Here is a 12166-nt window from a genome sequence, read left to right on the forward strand (position 1 = left end):
ATAGCGCACATCGGTGCCGCTCCTCTCGGCCAGGTGCGCTCAGCCCCTCTCGGTGCGTTGATCCGTCAGGTGTCGACGCTTCTCGGCCAGGCGCGCACGCAGCGGCGCGCGCCTCTCGGCCAGCGTCTCAACGCCCGTCTCGGCCTTCCGAGCCGTCGGGGTGGCGCGAGCTCTTGGCCAGTGGCGCGCACGGTGGCGCGCCCGCTCTCGGCCAGCTCCGACCACCCTTTCTTCCGCCTAGGGTTCCAGCTCTCGGCGCCTGGTGTCTCGGTGGTTCTCGGACGAACCACCACTCCGTGCCAGCCTTCACGCCGGCCTTGGTGCGGGGGCCGGCTCGGGGTTGCGGTCTCGGCCGGTGTCGCGCTTGAGCCCACGCTCGACTGCGCGTCGCCCCGTGATCATGATCCCTCAGCTCCCACTCAATCGACAACCCTATTTCACGATCGCGCGTGGTGCAATCTGTCTCGGCGGGAGCGCCGACGGATCGCACGTCTCGTACGATCGAGTAATTCAAGTTCTTTGATTCGATAGTTATTGAGTTCATCATGCATAATAAATTAAACAAAACACCAAGAACATGCTTCGCAATCAAATAATACATGCATACATGAATTTCGCGATATTTAAATCTAAATAATCAGAGCCAAAGACTGGCTCTGATACCAATTGAAGGGGTTGGCAGCTGAAGCGTGCGTAAAATCCGATCACATAATTTGATCTATTTAGCAGATTGTTTAGACAAATTCTATTCGCGTAATTATCACATGTATCATGCTCATAACTTGAATTAAAACATGCTTTAGCATATTAAATCCCTAAAACATGCTTACTACGGAATTAGCCAGTTTACCTCGTTGATTCAATCAATAATCGATGATGGGTTGCTCCGTCTCCACGTGAAGATCTTCAGTACTCGACCTCGGATCTTCTGACTGGTGTCCCGGACTGTACACTGATATTTGTGTGGGAAAATCTCACCAGCGTAGTAGGACTTGAATAACGAAGACAGAACTTAGCTCCTGGAGGAGGCAAATTTCGAACTCTCTCTCTCTCTCTGAGGGGGACGAAAATTCTGAGTAATAATTATTATTCGTATTGTCGTTGTTGTCTAGTTCTGTCTCCTTTATTCTCCTATTTATATTAAGTCACATATTGGGCCCAGTCAGGGATCTAAGGAAGAATTTAGATCAGGCCTCACCCAATTAGCTTTTTACTAATTAAATTGGACCCACAATTTAATATAAGCTTATATTGGAATATTACAAGCAGCCAATACAGAAGTAATATTGCACTGCCTCTCCAAATCCGAAATTACGAGTATTCCGGGTTTCCTTTTTAAGTAAGTAATTTATTTCTCGTGCTTAAGATGGTTATGGACTTAATTAATTAACATATTTTAATCTCCAAGAGTGGACTCAGCAAGAAACTCTTATTTATTATTCATAGAGTAATTAAACTCCAACTAGCTAGGTTCCGAATAATAAAACCTTGTTTCGAGCTCCTCTCGTGGATGTTATCAAACGAGACTCTCCTCGCGCACGATTCAACGTAATAGCAATCCTAGCACCGCTAGATAACGATCACCACTACCCAATATACCTGGATCGTTGGGTGACGAAAAACCCGCACCTTTGGTAAGTCAAAGTAGTAGATACTCAATATCGTATGCTCAATGCTAACGTACATTGATTAAGAAATTAATTATTAAGACCTCATCTTTCAGTAGATAGCATAAAGACATGTCTTGCTGTTAGATCCATTCAGTGCTATACCACACCAACGTCATCTTATTTCAATAAGGCTTAGAAATAATCGGACTGACATTGCAACCTTTCACGATAGGTAGTCTAGGCCTATCTGGGTTGTGAAATTCTGCTTTTTCTTCATTCAGAACTGACCATGTTACCTTAAATTGGACCACGCCCACAACCGGTCTACTAAAACAAAGACTTAGACTTTGTTACATTCTTATACATTTAAATATGCAATAAACAACCATTAAATGTAAAACATAACAACATTATGACAAAATAATATGTTTTATTTAATGGAAAATAGCTTATAGAGTTTTACAGTATTCAATCACTCGAAAGGTGATTTGTAGTATACAAACTCTAACAACCTTATGGTCCAGGCTAAGGCGGCCATGATGACTTCGGCGCCTCGTTCCTCTGGCTTTAGGCCTATCATAGGAAAAAGGCAGGCACCGAACTCAGAAGCGGCCAAGATGGCTAATGGAAAGAAGAAGAAGAGGGCTAACAAGAAGCCCACGGGGAAGTGTTTCAAGTGTGGGGAAAAGGGGCATTGGAAGCCAGACTGTCCTAAAAAGGACAAGGCTACAGGTATGCACCAAGCTTTAGTAGTCGAGTCGTGTTTGGCATCGACGTCTACTTGCACTTGGGTTATTGACACATGAGCCACTGATCATATTTGTTTTGATCCTGACTTAATGCAGGTGACAAGACGGCTACATGTTCGTGAGATCGAAGTCCAACTGGGCGACGCTACAAAAATGGTGGCCGTTGCAGTGGGAGACGTTTATTTGCGCTTTAGTAGTGATAGATTTTTGATTTTGAAGAATGTTTTATTGATACCTTCTTTTAGAACAAATTTAATTTCAGTTTCTAAATTAGTTTTTGATGGATATTCGATTTCTTTTAATGACAACTGCGTTATTAAGAAAGATGGTTCTTATATTTGTCGTGGTATCATGGAAAACGATTTGTACACAATCACATCTACACAGTTTAATAATCGCAAATCAGAACTCAATACAACATTGAAATTTTCAAAGAAACGAAAGGAACCTTCAAGTTCAATGAACGAAACGTACTTATGGCACCTTAGACTTGGTCATGCCAATGAAAGGAGGATTCATTCTCTTGTTAAACAAGATCTTATTAAAAGTCTAGAGGAGGAACTTTTTCATAAGTGTGAGTCATGCTTAGAAGGCAAGATGACCAAGATGCCTTTTCAGGCTAAGGGCAATAGGGCCAAGGAAGTACTTGAGCTCGTTCATTCCGATGTATGTGGACCAATGTCTACTGAAGCAAGAGGTGGTTTTCGATACTTCATCACATTCATTGATGAATTCTCGAAAATTGGATATGTCTATTTGATGACTATATGGATGCAGTTTTTAATTCAATTGTGTTGCTGGAATTTGTGAGTTGTTTAGATAAGGTGTTTGTGATATTGCCTAAAATATTATTGTTGACATAAGTTATATAAGTTGTTGACATGAAAATGTTTGTTGTTGAGTACGAAAACAATGTCAACTATATATATAATTCATGTCAACTACATATAAAATTTATATCAACTACACACATGTAATGTCAACGATATGTAGAATCCATGTCAATTACATATATAATACATGTCAACTACATATATACAATTGTCAACTATATATATACAATGTCCATTATATGCAAAATGTTGTTATTGACATAATTTATACGTAAAATGTTGCTGTTGACATTAATTATATGTAGAACGTTGCTGTTGAATTTAATTATATAGGCCGTTCACATGAAAATGTTTATTCTCGATATGAATTATATAGCTCGTTGACATAATAACGTTTGTTGTTGACATGAATTATATAGGTCGTTGACATAAATTTTATGAAAAATGTTGTTGACATAAATTATATGTAAAACGTTGTTGACATAAATAATATAGGTAGTTGACATGAAAATATTTGTTGTTGACATTAATTATTTGTAAAATGTTGTTGTTGACATAATAGTTGGCATAAATAATGTTTGTTGTTGACATCGTAGTTGACATAAATAACGTTTGTTGTTGACATCGCAGTTGACATCGCGCGAAAATGACAATTATGCCCCCTAATTGACATAATGTCTCAGTAGTTCACATCACGCGAAAATTATGAATGAGTGGCTGAAAATATATCTTAGTTCTCAATTAGGCCCAAAAATCTCAACCTAAAAAGACTCTGTATATATATATTTGGCCTTCCATTTTCTTTGAATTTGCGTTGACACGTTGAACCACACCTCTGCTAATTCTAGGACACGTTTCTCTATCAACAAGAACTCATCCTCTACTTTTCCATAATTAACTAACAAAATATATATCGGTCGGTGAAGCTGAAATTCATCTATATTCCATTGCCCTATATGTATTTCCAATGCACAAATTCTAGTAAAGTAATTAAAATAGAAATTACTAAGTTACAAAAATACGTTCCCTCCGTCCCTAAAAATTTATCACCTATTTTCATTTTTTTCCGTCACTAAAAATTTATCAACTTTAACTTTTACTATTTTTGGTAATAGACCATACATTCCACTAATGCATTCACTCTCACATTTTTATTATAAAACTAATATATAAAAGTAGGACATACATGTCACCAATTTTTTCAACACACTTTATATTATATTTCTTAAAATCTGTGTCGGGTCGGGTCAAATGATAATGAATTATTAGGGACGGAGGGAGTATATGGACGAGACATAACATATAGACCATAGAGCTCAGAGTAATACCAACTCTAATCCATTTGGGGATTACCATATCGTGCAACCTTTATGTTAAAATAGGTTTAAAATTCAAATCCAAATTTTCCCTTGCTAACAATGAAAAATAATACTACTCATTGATTTTTATTGGAATAAAAGTTGAATAATCATAAATATTTGATTATATAATAAATTTAAAATCAATTATTCTAACATTAAAGTGTGATTTCCCTAACTTAATTAGGGGTTAAGTCCCGGGAGGCGAGATGGGGTAGAACTTGTTGCGAGCGTCTCATCTCTCTTACTTTATTCACTATCCACTTAACACACTATTTCTTAATCTTTTTGCTTAAAAGAAACGGAGAGAGTATGTCGCATGGCTCTAATCCCTAGGGCAAAGTCCATTTTTGATCTCACATTCATACCATACCGTCCTTGTACTCCCTCCGTCCCAAGGAAGATAACCCCTTCCTTGGGCGGCATGAGAATTTATGCAATTTTATTTTGTGTGTGAAGTGGAGATAATAAAGTAAGAGAGAGAAAATAAAGTAGAGATAAAAGTGTTTCCATATATAATAATGGGTCATCTTTATTGGGATAAACTAAAAAGAAAAATAGGTCATCTTTAGTGGGACGGGAGTATTATTTCTAGAAACTTGTCATTTTTTGGATAATGTTTGTATCATTTCTATCATCGTTAGCTTCAAAAGTAGATCTTGCCAACTGGTCGATTGGGCACTCTTTTCTTCATACCCTAGCACCTGTTTCCTGAGCACACCGCCCAATTGGTTTAATGCCCTATTCTTGTACGTGCAACTAATTTGCACTTTTCATCTTGTAAAACATGGTGAATTAACCCTTAAACCAATGCACTAAACTAATCTTATCATAGTATATTAGCTATGTACTTAAAAAATAAAAACTAATTTCCATTTTGGTCTATTTCTTGAAATTAGAAAATTTCTATTTTAGGATATTTTATTCTCTCTCATGAGGTGACACTCATTCATCGCTAAAATACTTCAATCACTTTTTCTTTCTATATCTTTCTTAGTCTCTTACTTATCAATTGTGCATTAAAGCTTATGTCGTTTCAAAAGATCATGTTTTTAAAGGACATATAAAGTACTTCCTCCGTCCCTTAGTAGTTGAGTCATTTTTTTTTGTCCCACTATAGCTGAGTCATTACCTTTTTTGACAAAAAACAACATCTTTTCTTCTATTTTATTTTACTCTCTCTTACGTTATTCTCTTTTCATCTTTCTTCATTTTCTCTTTCCTACATTTTTATTCATTTACTTAACTCATTTAACACAACTTTTCTTAAATCGCGTGCCAGAAAAAAACGTCTCTACTACAAAGGGACGGAGGGAGTACTATTATAATAACATAGTCATACAAATTATTATTAAAATTATACTTCCTCCATCCCTTATTAAGTGAGTTAGTTGTATTTCTTTTTGAAACTTTTCAAGATAATTGAGTCATTACATTTTTTGAAATTTTCTTTCTTACTTTATTCTCTCTTATGCCGAGAAGAAAATTCTTACATATCTCTTTTAATAATAGACTAAGGCAGTATAATACAATAACAATTAAAAATTGAATAATGAATAATATAAAAATGGAATAAAAAATAATTAAAATATAATTTTATGGGTAGCCACATAAATTTATTGATAGAAAAAAAAAAAGAATAGCCATAAAAAGGAAAATATTGTTAGAAGAACAACGGCCAGGACCCAAAGAAACTGGCAAAGTCAAAGCATCCAATAGGTGATTATATCGTAACAAACTTGGCTTATTACCCCATTTTCAGTTAATCTGAAACAATGGCATTAAATCCCTCCGCCGGCGATCAACAATCCTCCTCCACCTCGGCCGTGGGCGCTTTTTTATCCCGCATCTCCCAAACGATCAACTCCGGCCTCTCCGACCGCCGCCCCTGGTCGGAGCTCGCTGACCGGACCGGCTTCGCGAAGCCGGAATCCTTCAGCGACGCAAACCAGCGCCTCCGCAAAAACTACGGTTATTTCCGCACCAACTACCTCATGATCGTGACCACCGTGTTGGCGATATCTCTCCTGACGAATCCGCTGTCTCTCCTCCTCCTCGCCGCCCTCCTCGCCGCCTGGCTCTTCCTCTACGTCTTCCGCCAGCCGTCGGATCCTCCTATCGCCCTTTTTGGCCGCCAATTCTCCGATCGGTCGGTGCTCTGCGGGCTGATATTGTGCTCCGTCATCGTTCTCTTCCTCACCAACGTCGGATACGTGCTCGTGTCGGCGCTCATGGTCGGAGTCGCGGTTGTCGTCGCACATGGGGCGTTGCGTGTTCCGGAGGATCTGTTCCTCGACGAGGCGGAGCCGATCGTGAGGGTGCCCAGCCTCCTCTCGTTCCTCGCCGGGGGCGCTGCTCCCACGCCTCAGCCACCCATCGCCTCTAGGGCTTAGATTGGTTTGTTTGGTTCCATTAAATATGAAACGTTCATTTTTTGACTAGTGTTGTTTTGTGAGTCAATGAAAAAGGAATAAAGTAAAAAAGTGAAAAAAGTAGAGATGGTGATATTTCCATTTTAAGAAACTGTTTCATTTTTAATGCGACAATACAAAAAGGAAAATATTTCAATTTTAGTGGAACAGAGAAAGTACTACTACTTTGAAGAAGCTACTCTTACTGGCTGTGTAACACCCGTACTTTTTAAAGTGCTAAATTAATATATGTCATGAAATAATTAATAAAATTTTATCGTCATGCTATGCTTCTCTAATTTTTTTTTCTTTGGAATGAAGTATAGTATTTATGTGTTTTAATGTGGAATGAGACGTCCCTTTTAATTAAGTGTGGAGTTTTTCTAGGAGACGTGTTGAAAGTCTCGTTGAAGTAACGATGTTGTTATTGTTATACTTGGCATGATTGAGTGAGATGGTTGAGATGGATTTTTACAGTACTGGGCGCGTTTAAATCAAGGATCGGTTGAGGAATTTATATTTGGAACAACACCAAATATTAACTGTTGCGTTGGGTGATTTTAATCCTTGTTGGAAACAAGATGACGAAATTAATTAAAGTTTCCGTGAATTGTAATTAATAGAAAGGAATACGAGAATGTAAAATATATACACTTGGGCTTCTCAAATAAAATTGAAGCCCAAATGTTTTTATAAAACGGCTTTGGGCCATAACAATCAAAAAGTCTAACAAATAAATAATACAAATTTGGGCCCTGCAACTAAATGAGCCCAAACAATTTAATTAAAGTTGTGGGAAATGTCTTTGAGCCCAATTCATTTCCAAAAATGTGGGTGCAAGCCCAAAGTCTTTTTCTTCTTTTTCCTTCTCCCCTCTTGGCCTATTCCCTCCACCTCCATCTTCCAGAATAAATTCTGCAAATCAAAGGTCACACATTAATCCACAAGTTCCTTCATGTATCCCCTCCCCTACCTCCTCACAATACACTTTACATCTTCAAACAAACTTGTGAGAGAGAGAGAGAGCCGAGAGAGAGAGCCGAGAGGTTTCAAGAGGGTGCCTTATTCTCATTTCAACACCCAAGTTTACATCACGAGGTATAATTTCTTCCCCTTTCCCGAATCATGAACTTTTAGCATTTGTTCATAGCATATCATCACACTTTAATCCCACAAGTAATCCGATCAACCAATTTAATCTAACACCTTAAATCCAAATGCCAAAAAGAATATAACTTTGTTTGAGAACTTATCTTGCGGGTTGAATCGAGGTGGTTTGGAGTTGTTCCGGGCTTGTTCAGAGTGATTTCGGGGGAGATCAGCCGACAGTGCCGGCTGGGAACAGCAGAGTCGTCGCCGGACCCTGCGACGGCCAGGGGCGGACACACATAAAAAGAGGGTAGGGCTGAAGCCCTTAACCAATTTTTTTATTTTTTTTTTTCTACTTTCAAAATTTTTAAAATTTTAAAAAATTATGTTAAGCCCTTATCAAAATAATGCTACCGAAGAACAAATTATTTTGGATGCATAACTGTACGGGGCTGAAAATTAAAGAAAGGAAAAGTTAAAATCTAGAGAAAAAACGTAACAATGGTGTTGGAGAAGTAAGGAAGAAGAAGAAGACTATTTTCATATATAAATTAATATAAAAGTAATAATCACATGGACCCCACTTTAAATGTTTGACAGGCTCGTAACTTGTAAAAAATAGTGTATTGTAAAAGTGTGGTTGCTTTTAAAAGTTCAACACGTTTTTGTATTAAATTTTAGTAAAGGAGATTACATTTTAGTTGGCCCACAGCCTACACGTTTTTTAGATTTTAAAAATTAAAAAGGAGAAACAGAGGGTTTCATTTTGAAGTTTACAGAGGGCGCCGAAACAGAAACAACACCATTTTATAAAAGTGGGGTTTGAGTCTTTGAAACTTTAGAGAAATTAATATTCAAATTCTTCACAAAGAGGTAAGGAGTTTATTAAAGTTGTTAATATTATATTCTATTTCTTGTTTTTGTAAAATTTTGATAGAATAGTTGCAAGCTAAAAAAGTTATAACAATGGTTAATTGCAAGCTAATATTTGTGATTGTCGTATAGAATACAATTTATATTAGTGAATGTTGATAGCATCTTTATATCTTATGGAGTTATGTATATAAACTTATATTGTACTTCTCTCGTTTTTGCTTAGATTGACCGTAGAGGATGGAACGCTTCTTTAAAAAAAAGCGTCGGGATGAATTTTCTTCTCCAAGTGAACCCATTGTTGAAGCAATGGAAAATCAGCCCCGAAGAGAAGTTGGGTTGAACTTGAATGATATTGTTGGTGATCCGGGAAAACGCAAGCCAATTGAAGAGTTCGATGTTTCAATTCGAGATAGAGTACGAAGAGAGTACTTGAATATGGGCCCTTGTCAACCAATTGGACATAAGTATGAAAAAAAGAAATATGGTACTCAAGAAAGAAGTTTTCAAGATATTTGGTTTAAAAGGTATACATGGTTAGAGTATAGTGTATCAAAGGATGCAGCTTTTTGCTTTTGGTGCTACCTTTTCAAGAAATCAGATAAATGGGGTCGACAATCAGATGATGCTTTTACAAAGACAGGTTGTAGCAACTGGAAAAATGCATTAGAAAGATTCAATTATCATGTTGGAGGCGTGAATAGTTGTCATAGTAATGCTAGAATTCAGTTCGAAGCTTTTCAAGATCAAAGGAACAGTGTGGCAAGTATATTACGGTCAAATACCCGTGAGATGGAAGTTGCATATCGCATTCGGTTGACAGTCTCATTGAATGTGACTCGGTTTCTCTTAAAGCAAGGATTGTCTTTTCGTGGACATGATGAGTCAAGTAGTTCTTCAAATCGAGGTAATTTTATTGAGTTGCTTCTATGGTTTAGTGAACTTAACGATGATGTATCCAAAACTTTGTTTGCAAATGCTCCTGCTAACAACCAAATGAATTCACCACGAATTCAAAAGGAATTGGCAAACGCTTGTGCTTCAGAGGTTACACTTGCCATAGTTAATGATATTGGAGATAAAGTTTTCACTCTTTTGGTTGATGAGGCTCGAGACGTTTCAATGAAGGAGCAGATGGGAGTTGTTTTAAGATATGTGAATAACGAAGGATATGTGATTGAGCGATTTATTGGAATCGTGCATGTAACTGACACTTCCTCTCATACTTTGAAATGTGCTATTGATGATTTATTGGTGAAGCATAATTTATCTCTATCTAAAGTGAGAGGGCAAGGATACGATGGAGCTTCTAATATGAGGGGTGAGTTTAATGGATTGAAATCCTTAATATTGCAAGAAAATCCATATGCCATGTATATTCATTGTTTATCTCATCAACTCCAATTAATTATTGTTGCGGTTGCCAAGGGTATTAGAGTTGTGAAGGATGTTTTTAGCTATGTCTCCATGATTGTGAATATGGTTGGAGCATCTTGTAAGAGAAAAGACCAACTTAGGCAGTTGCAACATGACAGATTAGTTGAACAACTTAATGATGGAGAACTCATAAGTGGAAGAGGTAAAAATCAAGAAACTAGTTTGGTAAGGCCTGGAGACACTCGTTGGGGCTCACATTACTTTACATTGCTTCGTCTATGCTCTATGTGGTCTTCGGTTGAGAAAGTGTCGGAAGTTGTACGTGATGATGCTACTCTCCGTGATAACAGAAGTACCACTGAAGGATTGATTGAAAGGATGGATAACTATGAGTTTGTTTTCACTTTGCATTTGATGAAACATTATTGGGAATAACCAATGAATTATCCATTGCCTTGCAAAAGAAAGATCAAAATATTATTCAAGCCATATCATTGATCCAAAGTGTGAAACATCAGTTGCAAAGTTTTAGAGAGAATGGATGGGAAGACATACATGATCAAGCAACAAAGTTTTGTGAATTGCATAATATTTCACAAGTTGATATGGATGAAATTATACCACGCCGTGGTTATAAGAAGTATGGAGCAGAGTTGATCACGAATTTGCATCATTATCGTGTAGAGATTTTTAATCAGGTATTATAATATTCCTATTCATGTCTTATATATATATATATAGGGTCCCCTTATATGCACAACACCTCCTTAGTGTAGAACTAGAGACCAAATATTAGCCATTAGATCTAATTTTTTATGGATGAGATGAGATATTGCACAAATAATTTCCGCATTCATCCTAAGAGCAATTTACTTCATCCCAGGGGCTATTAAGTCATAATACATTATTATAAGTTATTTTCAGTTCTCGAGTGAAGTTATTCCATTATAAGATGAAGCAACGTGGTTATAAGATGAAGATATTAATATCACAAGATGAAGTTATTTGTTTTGGACTGCTCAAATTTTGTTCATTTTAATCGAAATATTTTCATTTCTCGGGTGAAGTTATTTCATTATAAAATGAAGCAATGTGATTATAAAATGAAGTGAGTGCATAATTAATTTCTAATTTCGATTCATTTTTAGTGTATTTGTGGTGAGTTTTGATTTCTCAGTGGTTTTCAAGATATAAGTTGCGATTAGTTTGATAGTTTAAATTTGGTTCTTTTAGCTATATATCGTGAATTAATTACATTATAAGATGAAGTTATTTCGTTAAAAGATGTAGAAATTTTATCATAAGATGAAGCTATTTGTTTTGGACTATTCATAATTGGTTCATTTAACCAAAATATTTCCATTTCTCGGGTGAAGTTATTTCATTATAAGATGAGGTACAGTGATTATAAGATGAAGTGATTGAATGACGGCAGTGTAGAAGCGGCGGCGGTGGCACACTACATTGGGGTCGAGTTGCGGGTGAATTTCATCCCGAGACTGACCTCGAGTCGCTGCCCGATCTGATTTCGCGATATGGAGTTACAAAAGGAGAGGACCTCTGGAAATTCAACCTCAGCGGATTTCTGCAGGGTAACAGATTCACGGTGCTGCATTTGGCGGCTATTGAGAAGCTGATCTTCAACGGATCTGACGATGTGGCGATTAAGATCTGGAGGAGGGAGAAGGGGAGTTGCTTCCATGAATGCCTGGCGGTGCTGGACGCGCATCGGAGGTCGGTGAAGTGCCTCGCGGCGGCGCTGGAAGTGGAGAAGATGGTGATGATGGGGTTATTGTTGTATTGCGTGGGATTGGAAGTTAAAGTGTGGAGGAAATAACTGATCTTGTATGCTAATTTCCATAAATA

At 37.4% G+C, this 12166-nt stretch overlaps 2 protein-coding genes across 5 annotated transcripts; both read left to right on the plus strand.

Moving 5' to 3' along the window:
* The first annotated feature begins 6252 nt into the window (after nt 1–6252).
* On the plus strand, nt 6253–7017 carry LOC121800327 (PRA1 family protein B4-like). Its single transcript, XM_042199902.1, has one exon. The coding sequence runs from the start codon at nt 6326–6328 to the stop codon at nt 6941–6943; it is 618 nt and encodes a 205-aa protein (XP_042055836.1). The 5' UTR covers nt 6253–6325; the 3' UTR covers nt 6944–7017.
* A 657-nt stretch (nt 7018–7674) lies between these two features.
* LOC121800249 (zinc finger MYM-type protein 1-like) lies at nt 7675–12101 on the plus strand. 4 transcript variants are annotated; one of them, XR_006050461.1, is made up of 3 exons: nt 7675–8059; nt 9150–10998; nt 11677–12101. XR_006050461.1 is itself a non-coding variant. In XM_042199822.1 (2 exons), exon 2 carries the CDS (start codon nt 9164–9166, stop codon nt 10733–10735), a length of 1572 nt encoding a protein of 523 aa, XP_042055756.1. In that variant the 5' UTR covers nt 7675–8059; nt 9150–9163; the 3' UTR covers nt 10736–11230. The 4 variants fall into 4 exon arrangements, 1 of the variants encoding a protein (XP_042055756.1); XR_006050462.1 differs by having other exon boundaries at nt 11736–12101; XR_006050463.1 differs by lacking the exon at nt 7675–8059 and adding an exon at nt 8892–8923.
* Nucleotides 12102–12166: the final 65 nt, after the last annotated feature.

Source organism: Salvia splendens, chromosome 4, assembly GCF_004379255.2.
Source record: "Salvia splendens isolate huo1 chromosome 4, SspV2, whole genome shotgun sequence".
Lineage (NCBI taxonomy): Eukaryota > Viridiplantae > Streptophyta > Magnoliopsida > Lamiales > Lamiaceae > Salvia > Salvia splendens.